We start from the raw sequence: 20,357 nt of genomic DNA on the forward strand, positions 1-20,357 counted from the left end.
ATCATAGGCAAGGGCTGGTGTATAGATCAACTGATAAATCAAGAACTTCTGCTTCAGGCTTTGTTACCTCTTCACAACAGTCTGTACCAATCTGTCGAGAAAAACTTAAAACTCCTTCTCATGGGGCAGAAGTATGATAGTGAACCCTCCCTTATATAACCCCCTGCCATACTGTAGCGTTTCCCAGGAAACCTAAGCAGTGTGATAGTGGAGCACACCCTCCAGGCAACCAACAATTCTGATCAATTACCTGAGAGCTGTCAAGACAACTCCCAGGGTCCCACTGACACTGCCACATAGACGAGGTGGCGGTTCTCAATTTATCAGTCACAATTATCCCTGTATTCCCTGCACTTCTGCATAAATCTTCTTCATTAGAAATGAAGAAGATTTATAGAATGAATGAATGGAGATTAAACGCACAAGCACAACCCCAAGAATAAGGGTTTGTGAATAGTATATAGTATAGAATTTACATAATCAGTGCTAGGGTGGGTTCTATTAGCTGAGCCCCATCTAATCACTGTGTGACTCTGCTCTTACCTTGCCACCGAGTACATGAAGAGGAAATCGTTGTCAGGGGAGCCAGGGTTCTTGCCGTAGTCCATGTATTTCTTCTGAGTGGTGTTCTTGATGTCTTTGATAACCAACTCCATCTCTTTACTTAAGTTGGACTCCGTCTTTAAAAAATAAGAACAAAATGAAGTCAAAATTTTTCTAGAATGAACTTTGGGAAGCTAGCCTGAGGTAAGAAATCATAGCTTTTCGATCAGATCAATAACTCCACAAACCTGCACAAGATGAAAAAAATGAGAGAAAATTACAGTTATGTCCACAACCTCCCTGTAAGGTCAAAGTTTTTAGATGAAGGCATTTACAATAATCTCAATGATCCAGTCTGTATGTTTGTAATTAGTGAGTATGTCTGTAACATACTCACTAATTACATTACTCACCTGTCTGTTATCAGCTAACAGTAAACTGAGACAATGGGACTGATCACAGTTGACCTTTATTGGAATTTCTTTTTCTATCCTTTATAGGCAGTTTAGACTGGAGTTTGGAATAATTGATACAATGATTTTATAACATCAATAGTTAAAATTTCCCAGCTATTTGTCACACAAAGACAGTGTAACACAGGAGCATACAATCATAGAAAACATCCAGTTCTAACTTTTACTAAAGTTTTCTGAAAACTGCTTTTCATGCGTGTCCCTTTGCAAACAGATATCTTAAATTTGCTTGGCTCAACTGTTCCTTTGTGCACGGTCTTTTTCTCCACTTCACTGTACTCATGCAGGACAAAGTTGCTATAACCCATCTGAGTTCAAACTTCTGACTTTCAAACACCTTACGGGTATGTAAGAATCAATATGCAATGTAATGGTTCATCAAAGAAAGGATGATTCCAATATATGCCCCGAGCAATATAGATGAGCTCGTAGTTATTATCCCTTTTAATAAAAGTTCCCTGCAATTGTATGAAAAGTCTGTCTTTTGCAAGAAAAATAAAAACAGCATAAAGTATTGTGCCAAACATGAGAGCTATACGATACATTCTAATTTTAAAATGACATCCCTCCCTATATCTCATACGATCAGAAAAAAACTGTACCACTGGATCACTGACACTCAAAGAATGGCAGGTGCTTGATGAAACAGGAGCTTGTTTCTGAATTCCTGAGGGAATTAACCATCCTGTTTCCATCTGCATCAGTAGTCAACACCCCCCTATGATTTGGCATAAGCTGATTGTTTGTACTAATTATAATCACTGTCTATGTTACCACCGGCCCCTAATGAGTTGACTGTGTTTAAAAAGCACAGCTGTGTAAGGCAAACAGGCTGCCTTCAGTAATAAATGCCTGACTTTATTGTAAAACTTACAGGGAAAAGGCCAAGTTTCTCCTGAAGATCTTCTACCTCCTTTACCAGCACACACATCTTCTTGTTTGTGGGTGTGTGCCAGGCACCAGCCTCTGTGGACCGCCCGGGGCGACAGGGAAGGACACTATTGGCAAACTGTCGACAGAGTGGGCATGTAAATTCACCCTTGTCGACAGAGAAACCCTGGAGGACCTGGTCATTCTGAAAAAACAAACAAAAAAAAGACACATGAGACACATTTGACCTATGCAATCTAAACTCAAAACTTGAAAGAAAAAGAATAACATTCAGGACTGCGCCTCCCAGGGATCCAAAATCTTAAGTCCATACTGCATCTACACTAGGAATATATCTCAAAATGGTGGCTCTAGGCCTCCATATTTGTATTATATATATAATATTCACCTGACTAATAACTAAAATGATTAAATAACTGCTGACAAAATTGTTATTGATTGGTATTGAATTTTCTGTCGACTTACTCATCATTTTACAAGGTCCAAGCTTTCTCTTACCCTCAGAGACTCCATGTATGACTTGTGGCAATCTATATGCAGAGTGTGTCCACAGGTCTGGACGTAGACACCCCCATCCCAACCTATTGACACAGACTGCAGACAAGAACTCTGTAGAATTCAAAAGAGAAAAATCACATCCATTAGAGTATGCAAATAGGTCTTCAAACATTCAACCTCCTGCACCTTTTGTTTATTTTGTGGTGCTGATGAATTAATAGTTTTTTCTTTTTATGTCTGGATTAACAAACTACACTAAACACCACACAACAGAGTGAAAATAAATCAGCTTATGTGATTCTGCTATGTATTATGAGGTATTTAACTAACTAGACTACAAAGTAAATACACAGCACTGTATTTGGTTATAACCAAGTCAGTGTAGTGTAAACACCGTTGGTTCGACTAGGTTTCATAGGTTTATTTTTGAGTGATTTCAGTTCTTACTTTGCCGACACGCATGTAAACTCAGTGTCAAGAAATTCATAGACAGGATGAGAGCTCTATAATTTGAGCTGCCGAAGCTGTCAATTTACACACACAAATCCATATCCCTCATAGCGATCTAAGCACGTTCAGCCTTTTCTCTCTCTGGTGTAAAGCTGGTAATATTTTCTGCAATACACCCACATCTTTGAAGAACCGTTGCATGAGTGTCAGCCTGACATCATGAGCCACTCCACACGTGTCTGCAGGGTAGATGTGCTCTTCATCGCTCGTCGGTAGCTTCTTAGCCTCTTTGCTTTTGCAGCGATGCCCAAGCACTGAAAGACAATCGAAGAAGTCAGCAATGAATGATGATGAATCTGTCTAACTTATTCAGTGTTTACATGAAAAAAAATCAAGGATTGTGATCAGAAGTTTCACAGTACAAGGGCTGCAATTTACAATTCATTACAATATTCATTAATCCATTGATTTTTGTTCTCCCTTTTTTTGATTAATCATTAAGATTTCAAAACAATCTTGGAAAACAGCAAATAATGCCCAGCATAATATATCAAATTAATGCAACTCACCAGCAAAAACCCAAAGATAATCAATTTACAATGATTTCAAACAGAGGCAACTAATTCTCCCAAAGCAAAAGCTGTGCAGCTGAATCGAAACACATTTTGGAATTTTTGCTTGATTAAGAACTTAAAAACGATTAACTGATTATCAATATAAATGGCAATTAATTTTCTATCGATTGACTAATTAATTAATTCACTAATCATCTCAGCCAAGTAAAGTATGCTTTGTTGTTACCATCCAGCAGCTAAATTTACATGTTTATGCTTTTCATATCACAATGCAAAACAATTCATTTACAACAATAACATCACAACAGAACAATGTAAAGCTTTATATGATAATGGTTCCTGGTTGACAGAACAGACGATGTAATTAATGGACCCGCTGTTGGTCATCGGTGGTAGATTTTGAGGTCAGACTCTTCTGAACCGTTTTACAATGTGACTAATTATTAATCAAAACTGCCATTTAAGGATGACAGTGAGTGATCCTCCCTGTCCACAAAAATGGAAAAGAAATTACCTCTTACAACAGAAGGCCCCATGTACCAAGTGAGCAGGGATCAACATGAATGATAAATGACCCAATTAAAGCAACGGTTAAACTGCCTAATAAAAGTCTGATTCCCAATATGGTGGATCAAAGGGGCAATGAATAGCTGTTTTTGGCCTGATTGCCAATAAAGGAATAGAAAATGAATGTTTATGAAGGACTCCTCCTGTTAATTTGACCCGGCCGGGCTCCACACTGCCAGTTATTTATAATTGATCAACAAAACCAAGGATGATGAGGAGGATGGTGGGAAGTGCAGTACCCGAGGATGCCTGGAGTAGAACTACTAGGCCAGTGGGTCGGTCCTCTGTGGAGGGTCCACTTTGGCCACAGATCACACAGTCATAAAGAACCTCAGACTCCATCACTTCAGATGCTCCTAGGTCCATTGCTGCCTCCGTGTCAGGGGATTCTGTCGCAAAAAAAAGAAGGAAAACCTTAAATCTAAATTTGCAAAAGCTTAATACTTTAGTAAATACTTTCATTGAAAATATAGCGCAACAGTGATAATATAAAATGATAATATAAACATAAAAATATAACAATGGGATGCACTATAACAGCTAAAGCCAAAATATCTTATAGATACTTAAAAAAAAATTCAGTGAAGTTTTATTTTTTCTGTTCAGTAACATTTGGCATTTTATTCTCGTTATACAAAATTGGTTCATTTTCAGTTATTTCTGAACCCTTTCTGAATTATGTATTTCAAATTCAGGGGTGCAAATAATTTTGACCAGGAGACCAGAGTCTAAGAACATGCTTCTGACTATGATCTTTTGCAGTATTCAAAAATTCCTATGTATTGCTTCCTTACAGCAGTTAAAGAGGAATGTGGACAGACAGCCAAAATGGAAGTTGAGCAGTGAAGTATGTAATGTCCATATATCAATACTGAGGACACAAGTAAATTCACTCTTTGCTTTCCCCCATCTGCATGATTGGCATAACACTAGAAATTAATTACTGATGTGAAATTAGTTTTAAATGTTAAGAACTGTGTTCAATTTGAGCAGTAAGTATTGTGGAGAAATGTCAACCTGTGTTGGAAATTGATTTATTGCTTTTTGGAAGAGTATGTTCTCAGGAGAGGTCACTGTGTTCCTGGGGAAATGAAAGCTGTTTGTATTAGATGTCAACACTACAGCTTTAGCCCCAGGCCGTCCCAGTACACAGAGCCACCAATGTGTGCGCATGCTCACACAAACACACACATACAAGGTAACACGGCAAGGACACAAACTGTTGGCGTGCTGCTGCTTTATGCTTCCTACAGCATAAATTTGTGATATCTCTTTTAAGTATTGTATGCACGTACACCAGTGTCCAGGTAAGACACAAAATATGCAAATATAAACATAAGAACAGAGGTTTCTACTATTGTGAATATAATTCCAAGGTTATTAAGTGAACTTTGTTTTATTCTGTGACACAAACTGATTTCAAGGGGCGTTGTATGGCTTAGTTGGTTGAGCATCCGCCCCATATACAGAGGCTAAGGTCCTCGCTGCAGTCGGCCCCGGTTCGAGTCTCGCATCGGACAAGCCCTTTGCTGCATGTCATTCCCCCTCTCTCTGCCTCCCCATTTCCTGTCTCCCTAAACTGCTCTATCAATAAAGGCACAAAAAGCCCCAAAAAATAACTTAAAAAAAAAAAAAAAAAAATGATTTCACAACTGACTTCAAGACCAAACAGCAAGTTCAGCACATTGCCAAATTTTATTTTGCAGGAAAATTAAAATAGATATCTACAAACACCCTACACTGCATTCACTTGGTTGATTGATCTTTCAATCCCATTTAAATTTTACTTCACTACAGGTGATGCAATGCCAGCAGAAAGCTTGAAGTAAAGCAACTAAAGTTACTGCTCAGTAAGAAGCGTGCAGACAGAGGTCAGACTACATTCATGCCGGAATAGTTCATCTGATCACAGCAGCCATTATTCATTCACTAACCATGCTGTGTCAGGGTTGGCCCTGGGAGTCCAGCCCACTATTAGTGCTTTGATCCTATGTGCCCTCAGCCAGCAGCCACCCACACTCCCACAGGAGCACTCTCCTCTCAGTTTCTCCTAACAGGCCTGCAGAAACCACTAGTACGCACTTGGCCCACTGTCACCTTGCCCCGGTGTAAAAGCAATAGTAACGATAGGTTTATTTCAGCCAACAGCGCTTTTCTGTAAGGGCTACAGTAGCAAGATGTCCTTCAAACAAAAAGTGTTAATTTGTGTTGTGTGCTTTTATAAAGGTCGCATACTCCACTGTCAGAGCAAACCCAGTTTGCGCATTCTACCAGACTGGTTGTTGTAGCTGTACACAGTACAGCAGTGGCGAATCAGTTCTTGTTTAAGCAATTAATATTCAGAACAGTGCTCAGAACAAATTGTTGATTTCCATTCTACATTTTAAGTCAGTACTGTTTGTTTATACAAAGAAGGAGCTCTATGGTAACTAAAAGATTGCCCAAAGAAATGTGCTTATTTTAGAGAAATTAAACTGATAATAAAAAATTTACTAAAATGCCAGCCCCTGGAAAAAAAACATGCACTCACAGTTTGTGGCCATACTAAAACAATGCATATTGTAAAGCACACTAAACTAGAATGAAAAGAGAAGTTTAGGTGCACTTGTTAAGCACCTCCGCCACACACCTCACCTTAGGCATGTGTTAGCCAAGAGGAGTCAATAACTCAAAAAAATACATTCAACACATGCATTTACCACATGTAGACTGGATTATGCACTTTGATTTACAACTATGTTACAGTAAATATACAACACACAAGTAAAGATTGTTTTAGCACGTGTGTCGTACTGTTGCTGCTGCTTTTCTGCTCATGCAGAGTATCCTGCCATGACAGGAGGCAAACTCTTTACAAACAGAAATTGGGCAGTGGCTCCTGCAAATGATGTGTTAGTAATTTAAAGTTGTAAGACTAGAGCAAAGAAAAGAAGGTGCGCTGGCCTTTTCTTACCAACATCCATAGCTGTTTCCATGAAACTCTTCTGCCTGGAGGCAAATTCAGCAAGCAGTTTCTGCTGTCTCTCTCTAGCCCTTTGACGTCTGAAAGAAAGAATGAGTGAAATACTATTGATTAATGTGCAGTAATGTGAATAGCAAACCAGTTTTCAACTGAATTCAAAACCAAATGAAAACTACATTTGTCTATGTAACTATAATATTACATTATATTGACTTTTAAAAGACTTAATTTTATCCAATACTGAAAAAAAAGGTGAAAGTAGGGTGAAAATAGAGATTTCGTACAAGTTTCTAGCAACCATTTGCTCCATCAAGATAATTAATTACTTCCATTTCCACTTCACAAATGCAGAACAGTGTCCTGGTATTAAGCATGTCGGTTGTGCAGGGCATGTGTCCCCTGATCATCCTCAGCATGTGCAACAGATTCTTCAATGTAGCAGGGGATACTGTTACATTATGTACCAGGTGTCTGATTTCAACAAAGCTGTGTTGTGAAAGTTGGAAAATGGGCTTTATTAAACTAATATGGTGGGCTGAGCCCCACTCTGCAGACTTACAGGGCAAGAGCTGACTGCAAATTAAGTCCCTAATAAGAGGACATAAATAAATGTAGACAGGAGCGTCACAGCTCAATAATTTTCACTGATGGCTTCAGGGGTGCCGACAACCAGCCTGAGGAATGGGCAGCAGCTTCTCACTTCTCACTGCCACTGACCGCACTGCTGCCTGACTGTTGCCATGGAAACCTAGTTTGTGCGAATGGGACTAGATTCTACCCTTATCTTTGTCTGTGGGGTGAAGCCAACCCCAAAAGTAGGCCGTTCTCAAATGGTTATAGCCCATTCCATCATCAGAGGATGTTGAGTTAATGGCAACACATATGAGTGTGTAGGTTATTTTTCCAAAAAAAATGGTAAGTAGACATTTGATATCTTCTGAAATTGATTAGAACCTTGAAAATGTAGCTAACAAAGAGCCTTAATTGGCTGCTGCTTTGGTCACGTGTCTTGTGTATCTTGCCACTCTGCACATCCAATGCCCCATGGTGATTTCTACAGCAGTTTAAATTATATAATGTGAAAGGCTGAGACAATCAGGTCAGTGATTAATTATAACCCTTTGATTCACATTCATTTTGACTCAAGCCCCTTCTTTGCATTGGATATATAAAGAAAAAACAAGTATGACTGGATACACATCCTGTACGTGTCCTTGCACACATGACTTGCAATTAAACTGTAATACAGTAATACAATTATTGTAGTCTCACAAACAAAATTAAAGATTATGTCTTGATTATACATTAGAATAATGCACATGGTGATATACCTTCCTGTTCAAATTGCTGCATGAACACAATATGAATACGCAACCAGAGACCAAGGTTATAATATGAATATGCAAAATGGAGCTGTACAAATCAATTGTAGATTACACTACCTTTCTTCTTTATCCATGGCTTTCTTGTCAGTGGGACTGTTCTTCTTTGGTGGCACCGGAGGACACACCTTTCCACAAATGTCCTGGATGCTACGCTTAATTTGGCAGCTGCGTGTGGCTGCCTTGGTGAGGATGCGCTCAATGGATGTAATGCCATCTCCATGAGCGTGACGGGTTGTGTCCATATCCTCGAGCCAGGATGCCGACAGAGAGTTCTGCTTGGACGACAACTTCTGGTGGAGCTTGATGAGGAGGGACAGCATGCTTTCTCGGATCTCCAGGATCTCTGTCACCAGCTGGGGGTGTGTGCCTGGTGGGACCCAGCGTGTTGAGGAGCTCTTGGGCCTGACAACCTGGGTGGCTTCAGTGTTGCTGCGGTTGATTATCTCCTGGAACTTCCTCCTGCGCTCCGCCACAAGGCTGAACACCTGAGCTTCACGGAGGTTCTAGGAAAGCATTGAACATATACATTTATTTACATAGAGTAATTCCTGTGGACATTTTTATATGAAAACACCGCATAACACCATGAGAACACAGATTTGTTTTTATATGGGTGATATAAGCCTGGGTGTGTTAATGACTTGTTCTATGATTTAAGCTACAAGAACCCACTTAACACATATGATGCATAAATACAGTCACAAACATATAAACTCATTTTACAACACTTGATACATATCAAGTATCAAGCCCACACCGTATCAACACAATATGCAAACAAAGAGAAAAGAAAAACTTTGTGACCAACATCCTATCAAATTCCACCTTTATCTGGGCGCTTTGGCAGACCTGTCTTTAAGCACAAACATCATCTCTTAAAATTATATCACTAATAGTCTGATGGACTTTGATGGATTAGAGAGGTTCTTCATTACCATAGTGAGACAGGGACAATGCATATAAAAGTCAAATTAAATGTCCATTATAAAATTTCAGCTGACATCTCACGAATACCTTTGCTGATAATGCTCAGAACAACCAGATTCCTGGAAAAATTCTAATCATTCTGACGTAAAAACACACAAGCCATCTGAAAGATTGTCCTGACCTGACCTGACAAAAAAGGACCAGAGCTGCACTGTTAAATAAACATACATCATATTGCCCAGTCAAGGCAACATCAATCATACTGACATGCAGTTAAAAAGCGTTTACTCAAACCTGCATTACACACGTAATTAGTTTCAGCAGTCAAGAGGGAGGGGAACTGCTGAAGCATGACATTATACACACGCCATAACAAACCAAGGCAGACCCTCCTTTGAAAAGCACAAAACAAACACGTGCACAGAAATTCTTTCATAACAAAGATAGAATAGACAAATGCAGCTGCTGGTGGCAATCGGGTCCAGACAACTACCTCTCTCCAATTCCCTGAAAGACGCCTGGAGTTCTGTGGAGTGAGTACAGCAAAGTGAGCAACAATAATAATGACGATATGAAAGAGGAACATGACGGTACTAAACAAACAATATAAGATCATAAATAAAGCCTATGCATGGCAGGGCTGAGCTCAAAGAAAATATGAAAAAACAATGTCATACAAGTCCAATATAAGTCTTTCAAGGTTGTTGTGACCCTACACTTTGTCAACAACACTTAAACACCCTAAATTTTTGTGCCAGACTATTTCTTAGCTGGGAGCCAATGACAGGATTGTGTCTGTGGCTGCTCTCCATTTGGCTGTGCCAGCGTGACGCTTGTTACATAGTGGAAAGGGCAGAGAAATGGATGTTGAATGAAGTGAAGGTGGCAGGTAACTCAATCTTTCCAGTGCTTTTAATGGCAGACATTATAGTGCCTTTTCTAATCAAGTGAAAAATGTCTATAAATATATATTGTTTACAACCATGTTGGTGTTAATTTGTTTATTTGCCACACAGAACTACTGATTTAAGTGGGCTTAAGCAACACGTGCCATGTTATGTGCCTAATTGTGAAAACCACACCCAGCTGTCACTGTGCTGGTTCATTAGCTGGTGGAGGACAAAAAGATACAAAACAAAACTGTCAGCACACAGGCCTGGCATGCCCTCCGCTTATCAAGTGTTTACGGCTAATCTTTAAGCAGTTGATCGCCTACTAATACCATCCAGCAAATGCACTGCAACATTGGCCCACGGAGTGTGTTTTTGGACACTTCATGATTGATTCAAGTCCAATAATCACTGCCCCTTTGAGCTTGGGTCTCTTGAAAAAAAATATCTGGGCTTGAGCTCTGAGATGCTCAGCTTTCTTTCCCAGCCAGTCACACTGCAATGTAGTTAATGGTAATTCAGCTCAACCTTTAGCAGAGCAACATTTTACCTGGCCATAAGAGGACGCTTCGGTGCTGGTGCTAGGAGGTGCCTCTCTCTTCACTTCAGGGGCCGTCTCAGGAACCCGAACCCTCACGAAGTTGATGACATGGTGCAGATTGGAGAGGAGGTTGGTGCCAGGGAACCAGCTGTCATGGCAGTGCTCCTCAATGCAAGGCTCCTGGAAGCATAAGATACACATTTTGTAGGACGCTGGTTTGCAGTCTACACAGTGACAAGACTGGCTGCAACTCACAGGCCCCATATCTCACCTCATCCTCCTTGTTGTCTTGAACTTGATTGTCCAAGCCCAGCTCAATCAGGTACAGCACCATGCACAGAACATGCTCAGACATGTTCTGGTGATCCATCCATATCTAGAACATATTGAACTATTAGTTTAAACTGAAAAACATGGAAAACCCTCTGCAAGTTTATCACCATTTTTCATTTGATAAAAAACAGTTTGAACTATAATGATACAGACGGAAATGACACTCCTCACTACTGATACCAATTATATCAACATTGTTGCAGTTAAACGACTTATCACCTGTCACTGCCTTTCTATTTTCATTTCTACATTATGCAAATCTACACAATGAGATCTGCTCATATTGTGCTGCACCTGCATTTTTTCAGTCCTGTAATGTACCAATATCTTGTAACATGTCAGCACCAATTAATTGCCAAGTCAATTACTTGACCAATTACACCAATTAAAATGGCAAACAGAAACACTTCTGATTTAGCTAAAGGAGTAAACTGAGATGCAAGGGCAGCATGAATAGTTGTTGAAAGGCTCACCTTGTAAAGGAGAGTGAATATCACAATGTGCAGTGTCTTGCAGTGCAACAGCTTGATTAGGCCTTTGTAACACGGGTGCAGAGGCGTCCTCTCTTTGTAAGGTGGCCATGGGTTGCCGGTGTGAATGCCAGACTGCTTCAAACTAGAAGAAATCATCATCAACAATAAAAGAAAATATAAGAGAAGAATTAGCAATTACCACACCATAAGAATGTTTGCTAGCTTACATGCAACAGAAGGTTGAATATCCACATAAAGTAAAACAATAAGCGAAACAACAGTTTGACAAAGTGACACCGAACACTGTTGAGTCTAATTCACTGTACAAAAGATTTCAGTCTATGCAACAGAATAGCCGATGGGCAGCACGGTCGCTCACTCTATTAGTGATGAAGGGATCATTATTATATAAAACCAAGGCCAGTTTGACAGGCAATCCATCATGCAAACAGTGTGAATGAGCAACATGAGGCTGGTATCAGACTCTGAAGGTGGCAATGGCAGCTTCAATGTGTTTCAAGGAGAAATATGGCTCTGTTTGTGCAAAACCAAATATTGGCAAAGAAAAGGGCATTCTGTATGTGAAAGAAGTGCAGTTATCTATATGAGTGCTCTATCCACACTTTCAATTACAGTTACACCAAAAATGGCCTAAAATCCCATTATAAAAAGGTTATCTTCCCAAGTACCATTTCAAACAATAAAGCACTCAGTGAGGGCCCCTTTCTTATAATTAGCATCCCTCACACATTCCAGCGACCTTAAAGAAAATTAACCCCAAGGTATCTCCTTCACCACCTCCACTGACACGTTTGTCCTGGGAGACGTCCGTACCACAATCAAACAAGAAAGATTTCCTCAATTCTATTACAATTTAGCCTGAAATAAATTGATTTTTCTCGACAGCTACCTAATTGGAACCAACTATAGCAGCCAGCAGACCTGACCTTTCTTATCATGTCCCTTCAGGGCCAGGTGAGAGAGGGGACCATACGATACTGAACAGAGCATGATTCAGGTTGGCTTTGTCAGGGATGACTGAACATGAATACTTCAGCAAAAGAACAGACGACTGCCAAGCAAATAAAAGGACATTATCCGATGCGATTTTACAATGAAAACCGCTGTACTGTTCTAAATCAAATAAGCAAGCCATTTATTTAGGGGGAAGACAACAGTGTTAACTTACAATGCAGAATATCTGTCCATTGCAGACTGGACGTCACGCCGATAGACTGTTCTGAGAACAACCATGATGGGGTCAAACTCCTTTTCCCACACCTCCGCTAATTGAGAAAAGAGAAAGAAATGCTTTTTAACCTCTGATACAAAGTGACATTGATTCACTTTCATCCTATTTTCACCTTCTCTATGTAAGTGGTGTAAGCCTGACCCCAAGTGGTTGGCTGAACTAATGACACAGAGCTAATGCTTAAGACTGTGAGTCTGTTCAGGCATCAAACTCATCATTTTTACTCATTTCTGCCCATGAATTATAATATAAAACCTGTGGTCGGAGGCACAATATGTTAGATACAATATAGATATTCATTTGAATATATCGTCTCAGTGGGTTGTGTAAGATATCTTATTATTCAAGAAGGCATTGAGCATACATTTGTTTCTATTATGTGTCAGATTCATATCTACTGAAAAATGTTGTTGTATATGCCAGGATATAAATAATAAATAATAAATAATAATAAAACTCTTCTTGCTGGATAGCAATTTAAACTTTTGAATACATATTAATTCATTGTCCCTCGGCACAAATAAAGAACATTTGTTGGATTCTGTTTTGTTGCACTTTTGCAATTAAATCAATTAAAGCAATTAAATCACTGTTGATGTTGGCAAAACATTTTTCTTCATGTTTTCAATTATAAAAAAAAAAGAAAAAAGGAAAAAATAGAGCCCTGTGATTAGTTTAATATTACACGCCCAGTTCCCTCCACACTGCAGTCCTTGTTACTGTTAGCACTAGAGTTGTCCAGTGGATGGCAGCAGACAGACATATCTACCTCTCAATGTTGTCCCCCAGGTATAAACCCTGCTGTGCAAATGACACACAAAAAGCAGCATAGAGGACAAGAGCTCCTACTGGTTTCCCACCCACAAACAGAGCCTTTTGTGTTTTAAAAACATGATTGAGCCTCCAATTACACTTCAGACTATACAAAAGCGCTATGTCTGTCTCAGTGAGTTTTGGATAATTAACACTGGCACTAATAACTGATATCAACACCCAAAAACCATCTGAATGTTTTTGGTTTCTAGATTCAAACCAAACCAATTTATTTACTTTATTTATCTGAACACATGCAATTGTATGTAAATTCACCATTAACCTCACTAGTCACTTCTGTGACATTCCCCATGACACGTTTCAAAAAGGGTGACCATTACTTGTTAAAATGGTTTGTTAATAAATCATCCTACCTTTAGGTGTGTACATGCCCTGCTGCATAGAGCCTCCAGGCTCAAACACCGGTGCTTTGAAGTCAGCCACAGCGGAAAGCATCTCCTCAAAACTACAACTCCCTGGTACAATGCCACTCTTTGGGTTGGGATTCTCAGGAATCTAGGAAACCGCTCTTAAGGAAGACAAGATTGTTCTGGACCACTTAATATAGTTGCCGTTTAATGTATTTGATAAGTACTGAAGGATACAAGATCTAATAGTGCGCTGTGTGTACGGTCATTCATACACAACTGTGAGACCATCTCAGCCCGAAGGATCTCATCATCTGTCATCCCTAACAGAGAAAATGAGAAGGACAGTGAATGTAGAAACAAGGTGACAAAGAGTACAGCCCTACAATAAATACTAATAGCAGAACTCAGTTGTGTTTGAGCAAATATCATGTGAACTGTTTTAGTCAGTTTCAGCACGAGTGTGCCTCTTCCTTTAATAATACCATTCCCTGTCTTTGGCTCTATAAACAAAGGACAGGCCAGTGCCAATTTAACTACCAGTGGTTTGAAATGCTAATGAGGCACCTTGGTGGTAAGAACTGTCACCTCAAAGCAAGAAACTGCCGGCTAGCAGGGGCCTTTGTGTGTGGATGTTTGCATGTTCATGTTTAGATTAACTGGTGACTCTAAATCATCCATAGGTGTGAATGTGAGCATGAACGGTTGTCTGTCTCTATGTGTCAGCCCTGTGATTGGTGACCGGTCCAGTGTGAACCCTGCCCCTCACATAATATCAGCTGGGATCATCTTAAAGTTTAACTGGAAAATTCAAATCACCATCCAATCACCAGCTGACAGTAACGTAAACTAACGAGTCAGCTTGTTAGTGCTGGACGGTGAGGCAATGTGATCACCAAGTGTATCTAGAGACACACTATTCCGCTGGTCTTCTCGATCAGCAAAGACACAGAGTTCTCTCTATGTTTTCAAACATTATTATACCAGAGGTTGATTTTACCATTTACAAACATCAGCGCGCAGAAAACATATTGAGCAGAAAACTGCAACTCATTTCATTTGGTAGCTTGGTCAACTTCAATTAGATGCACCTGTGCAAATTTGCCAGTGACAGCAGCGGTCCAGAAGTAATTTTTTCACCTCTTCGTCTTAAAATCTAAATAATATTGCCTCTCTTGTGATTCCAAAGTTGTATTCTTTCAAAAATTTAATCATTACTTTAACAAAATTCAGCCCTACTGTTGAGTCTGCTGAGCACTGTCTACCTTCATGCTTCAACACTTTTGGGAGAGTGTCCCATCCTCTCCTTATAATACAAGATTTTGCATATGTCAACATGAAATTTGAAACAATTTCTTAATTTTGTAAAGTGTCCCAACAATGCAGCAATAAGTCAGGCAGTGGTCACCCACTCTCTACCTGTGCAAGTGGCCCAGACAAGGCTAAAACTATAGCACTCCACTATCATGCTGAGCTTATACATTATCAACTTTATGAAAGATATTTGTTATTGCGGTACCTGAGACTGCATGCATCCTTTACTGTACCACTTACCCAAATGTATGCGAAGACTTGTTAGTATGACCAGGAAGGTCAGTGCTCCTTCAAGCATCGGTCTCTCCTGCTCAGAGTCTAACACAGCATTCTGATGCTGGGACGCCATGGTCAACAAGTCAACCACTTTAAACCTGTGTGGCAAAAAATAGTGTATAAAATGAATGCACTGCCACTACACTGTGTGTGAATTAAGGTGCAGCATGCAGTATGAGACAGCTTACCTCTCAAAAACACTTGAGATAAAGTAGTCAGGGTCTAGTCTTGATGCACAAACCTGTAAAACAAGAAAAGTTTAGATTTAAATGATATCAAAAAACTGATATAAAAAGTGTTTGTGATCCAGCAGTCCAGGGACTGCAGATTGCAGATGAAAATTTGCCTGTGTGGCTAAATCTTGCACATTTACATGATGGACCTGAGTGCTCGTGTTAATACATGTGCATTGTCCCTTCTTACATAAAATAAACATAATCCCAACCTGGAGCAGATAGATGTCTGGGTCAATCATGGAGTTGCAGAAGTGTGACTGCACGTAGGTCATAGCCTGTCCCTTGATCTGCAGACCATTCCTGACCCACATGTTGCTGTGGATCTCTGACAGGCATGCCTACAGCCACACAAAGCAAAGTTTTCATAAACACATGGCTACTAACATATACAGGTGAACAAAAATTGTAAATTTGTTTATTGGCCCTTTAGTGTTATACCTGGATTTGGAGTGGATGCACCATGATCTTCATCAACATCTCTTGGTCAGGCAGGAGGCTGTCCAGGTCCAGGCCTTGGCACTTTATAGCCTGAGAATTTTCAACCAAATAATTTAATTTAAAACACATAACACACACAACTACAACTGCCTTAAGAGATGAGTGGCTCTGTCATACCTTGCTGAGGAACATGGCATAGTAGCGGTGCAGTGGCAGGTGAAATGTCACTTGATTTGGAGCAGGCTATGAGAGACATATATAAGTCATGAGAAGCAGGGAATAGGAATGCTTGCTTGTAAGTTCAGCACTTTGTTTTTTCAGTTTACCTCATCAATGAAGCCAATGGCATCAAACCAGATCTGAAGGGTCTCCAAACAGTAACGTACCACAGTTTTAGTATATTCCTGTGTCTCCTGTTTACAGACAATTTAACATGTTACAAATTCATAGAGAGTTACACAGTAAATGCATGCAGCACAGGAAGCCTGAGATGCATGTTCCATTAATATCATCAGGAATGCACACTGGAGCTGTGTGTAAAGTTGGGACTTACTTTGACTTTGCAATGTGTTAAGAGACCCCACATTGGTTGTGCACAGGCCTCAAGTTCTGCTGCAAATGCAGCATAGTATGTCTGAGACTCAAACTCCACATGTTCATTCAACTCCCGCTTATTCAGGTTCATACCTGTCACAGCAGAAATAGTTAAAAAAGTTAGACAATCAACATGTTACATGGCTTCTTAATACTAAAATATTGTAAGCTATTAATTTGAAAAAAAAAAATCACAAAGAATGGCCCTTTTGTTTTATTTAAATTAATATTTCCTTACCCCTGAAAATATTTTCATGTATGAAAATGTCTGTATGCATGAGTAGATATTAGTGAATTAGCAAATAAATCTCTGCCAAATATGCCTGATGATAGCCTGGTTCTCAAACAGGAGAATTTAATGCAAAAACAGTGCAGCAGATATGCATACAATGTAATAGTGACACTGCAAATAACTACTGCAAGAGGATACTCAAGCCCAGTGTGCAGGGGTGAGTGTTATTTTTAGGAAGGTGGAGGAGTACACATGGCAAATGAGCAGCACTGGCTACACTTCTAATTCAGTGACAAAGCATCATACACTCCACAACTCACTATCAGGTTTTATTTTTAGAAGAGGACAGATGAGGTATGCCTTTGTCTTGACTAAGCATTTTGTTGGTATACCAAGTCTAACTGAAAATCTGAACAAGTATGAGCTATGATTTAAATCAACCGTCGTGTTTGACCTCGTGGTGTCGGCATCACATATGACAGAGCTATTATATCAACAGTCAAGTGGTTGGCTAATGGTGAAACCACTGGACTGCCATAACTGAACAGATGTGGTACAATTGAGCTGGTGCTAATCAAAGACAAATAAATAGCAATAGGGGAAGTTAAACATAAGGGATGCTGTGGGATCCAAGAGCAACACCTCTTTCATTATCATACACTTATCTGATTTCCAGCAAGTACAATGAACCCCGTATGTGACTGAGACATAAAGTGTCTGAATGAAGTACTTTGTCCTGCTCTGGTTAAAAAAAAACAAAAATAAACAGTATATAACCTCTGTCAATTTATCATTTACCTATAAAATCATAACTTACCCTGGAAAAATGACACGAAGCTCATCCACAGCATCAACAACGAATGGTCCTCCAGGAACTTTTTGGCTACACTTTGGTGTGAGAGGATGTTAATAAAATCACTAACTAATGGCCAGTAGGTGTTGTTCTTCAACAGTGCCTCACTACAGTTCACCACAACATGACGACTGTTCTCTTCATCTAAAAAGAAATTTAAAAAAAACACATGCACATGAAGTTAATGACATTTTGGCTCATATTGCATTTACTTTACAGACAAATATGTGAAAAAACACTTTAAGACAGTGCACTTGCAAGTTACACTTTAACACCTTGCGGCCAATACAGAGTAACAATGTCATCTACAGAATTAAGAACTAGAATTACCACCTTGTGATTGTATTCCTCCACTGACCAGCCAAGTTGCAGGAAATATGGTCACGATCTCCCCTTCCTGAGTTACAGCATTGAATAGTGGCCAGAAGTGTATTTGCAGAACATTATGATGTCACAGTGAAGTTGACCTTTGACCACTTGGATGTAAAGGTCATCGCTTCATCATTTATCCTACTGGACATTTGTGTTAAATTGTGTGATAATTAGTTTATGAATTTGTGTGTTATGGCCAAAAACATGTTTTGTGAGGTCATAGTGACCTTTGACCTTTGACAACCAAAATCTCATCAGTTCATCCTTGAGTCCAAGTGAATGTTTAAGCCAAATTTGAAGAAATTACCTAAAAAGAGTGAGATATCACGTTCACAAAAATGGGAAGGATGTACGGATGTACAGACTGTGAACCTGAAGACATAACGCCTCCGGACCTGGCTGTCACCAGCACAGTGACATAAAAAAAGACTGCACTCAAAGGAAAAATCAAGCTTTAGTCACTCACATAATGAGAAATGGATTGATGGACTACAAGAAATAATGACCACCTGGTATGATGTCATCCATGCCTCCTGGCCCAATCCATAACATGGGATCTTTTGTGTAGGTGCATAAAATTTAACATTTCAACATAGGACATAAAAGGTCCATCTTTAAACTCAAATTTTAGTTTGGTAAAGCAACAGAATCACCATGCATGTTGCCAAAGAAATGGTGTGGTGTAGTGTGGTGATGCAAACTTAGAGTATCACTACAACCAGCTGCTTCATTCTTTACAAAACTATTTGAAGTGTAATGAGGTGTGCTGAATCTAACACAATTTGACAACTTACCTTGAAGTTCACTTTTAATAAGGCAACTCTCCATCATGTAGAGGAGGACTGTGACCATAATGTCCAGAAGCTGACACTCCTCTGTCACATGCCGAGCCAGCTCCTCATTGCTGAACAGCTGCACACTAATATGTACAATGCGGTTGGACATGGTATCCGACTCGTGGCTCTTCATCAGGGTTTTCATGATGAATGCATAATGCTGAACAAATGTTTTTGTAAAAGTGATCTGCCAGAGATTAAGAGAATTACCCCCAACACAATTAAAGCTTATGGTTACAATGTTGTCCCTTTTAAGGAGGAGCATTCAATTCACTCTCAAAACATAATACATACGTCAAGCATCATTTCAGTTAACCGAGTTGGTGTCATGACAATGTTAAGAAATTATATTACATTAAAAGATCATTCATGCACCTAAAAGGGATTCTAGAGCACCACTAGATCGTATTTATTCACAAGTATGTAACCTAGAAAAGACATACCTTGTAATCTTGATCTGGCAACATGTTTAGTAAGAAGGTGACCATCTTCTGAGGAAACTCGTATTTTATTGTCCAAAACAGCAGCTCCTCCAGAAAGCATTTATGCTTTAGAGATTCAATAATACTTGGGTCTGAGGGCAGAAAAGACACACAATAAAATAAAAATAGTAGCTCATATAACATATATTGATACATTACATTTTCTTTACATTTACCTTTGGTACTGCTACTCAGCTTTACCCTCTTCCTCTGACCAACAGATTGCCCAGCATCTTGGTCTTCCTGGGAGGAAAAAAGAAAACAACACAAATTTCAAACAAGAGGTCTGAAAAAAGTTTTACATAAACTATAAAATCAATTCATTCATATCAAATTAAAATACACTAAATATCCATCACTTGTTATTGGCATACATCAATATTTTTCATATTCAATAGAGAAATTTATTCAAACATTAACAAAAAAAAAAAGACAGAATAATCTTTTGGAGCCGAAATGAAATGTTAAATTGAACGAAGGTTTTTTGTGGTGGTACTGACACAAACCTCTTTACTTGACTCATCTGGGCTCCCTGGTGCAGTGGTTCCTAAAAAAAACAAAACAACAAACATTTATCCACAAATAGCCATTACAAGCATCTTAGGCCACTGGACAAACACAAGCACATGCCTGAGTCTGCAGTTTGCAAAACTCACAATTTATTCCAGCAGCAGTATTCAGTGTTGGTTAAAATAAGACGTGGCATGTTCTAACTCTAACGTTTCTAAAGTTTAATCTCTCCAACAGAAAGGTCTGTGCTGTTTTAGTGATACATTTTATTAG

General features: G+C 39.3%; 1 protein-coding gene across 3 annotated transcripts in view; it reads right to left on the reverse strand.

The window, feature by feature from the left end:
* Positions 1–20,357, reverse strand: part of ubr3 (ubiquitin protein ligase E3 component n-recognin 3) — a 40,830-nt gene that overhangs the window by 16,947 nt on the left and 3,526 nt on the right. For 2 of the 3 annotated variants that reach the window (XM_023403512.2, XM_023403511.2), the window contains exons 5-30: positions 20,081–20,121; positions 19,751–19,817; positions 19,536–19,666; positions 19,051–19,279; positions 17,849–18,028; positions 16,759–16,892; positions 16,532–16,618; positions 16,383–16,448; positions 16,206–16,295; positions 15,977–16,105; positions 15,720–15,772; positions 15,496–15,629; positions 14,179–14,264; positions 13,948–14,089; positions 12,698–12,794; positions 11,509–11,650; positions 10,974–11,078; positions 10,712–10,882; positions 9,765–9,797; positions 8,402–8,847; positions 6,951–7,039; positions 4,237–4,386; positions 3,036–3,169; positions 2,406–2,516; positions 1,891–2,091; positions 544–680 (exon numbers count right to left, since the gene is read on the reverse strand). In XM_023403512.2, the coding sequence (XP_023259280.1) occupies positions 544–680; positions 1,891–2,091; positions 2,406–2,516; positions 3,036–3,169; positions 4,237–4,386; positions 6,951–7,039; positions 8,402–8,847; positions 9,765–9,797; positions 10,712–10,882; positions 10,974–11,078; positions 11,509–11,650; positions 12,698–12,794; positions 13,948–14,089; positions 14,179–14,264; positions 15,496–15,629; positions 15,720–15,772; positions 15,977–16,105; positions 16,206–16,295; positions 16,383–16,448; positions 16,532–16,618; positions 16,759–16,892; positions 17,849–18,028; positions 19,051–19,279; positions 19,536–19,666; positions 19,751–19,817; positions 20,081–20,121 (3,385 nt within the window). The remainder of the gene's footprint in view (positions 1–543; positions 681–1,890; positions 2,092–2,405; positions 2,517–3,035; positions 3,170–4,236; positions 4,387–6,950; positions 7,040–8,401; positions 8,848–9,764; positions 9,798–10,711; positions 10,883–10,973; positions 11,079–11,508; positions 11,651–12,697; positions 12,795–13,947; positions 14,090–14,178; positions 14,265–15,495; positions 15,630–15,719; positions 15,773–15,976; positions 16,106–16,205; positions 16,296–16,382; positions 16,449–16,531; positions 16,619–16,758; positions 16,893–17,848; positions 18,029–19,050; positions 19,280–19,535; positions 19,667–19,750; positions 19,818–20,080; positions 20,122–20,357) is intronic. The other variant, XM_023403513.2, reaches the window with a different exon arrangement.

Source organism: Seriola lalandi, unplaced genomic scaffold (genome assembly GCF_002814215.2).
Source record: "Seriola lalandi dorsalis isolate HSWRI2012SDOR001 ecotype SW California unplaced genomic scaffold, Sedor1 jcf7180002054140, whole genome shotgun sequence".
Taxonomy (NCBI): Eukaryota; Metazoa; Chordata; class Actinopteri; order Carangiformes; family Carangidae; genus Seriola; species Seriola lalandi.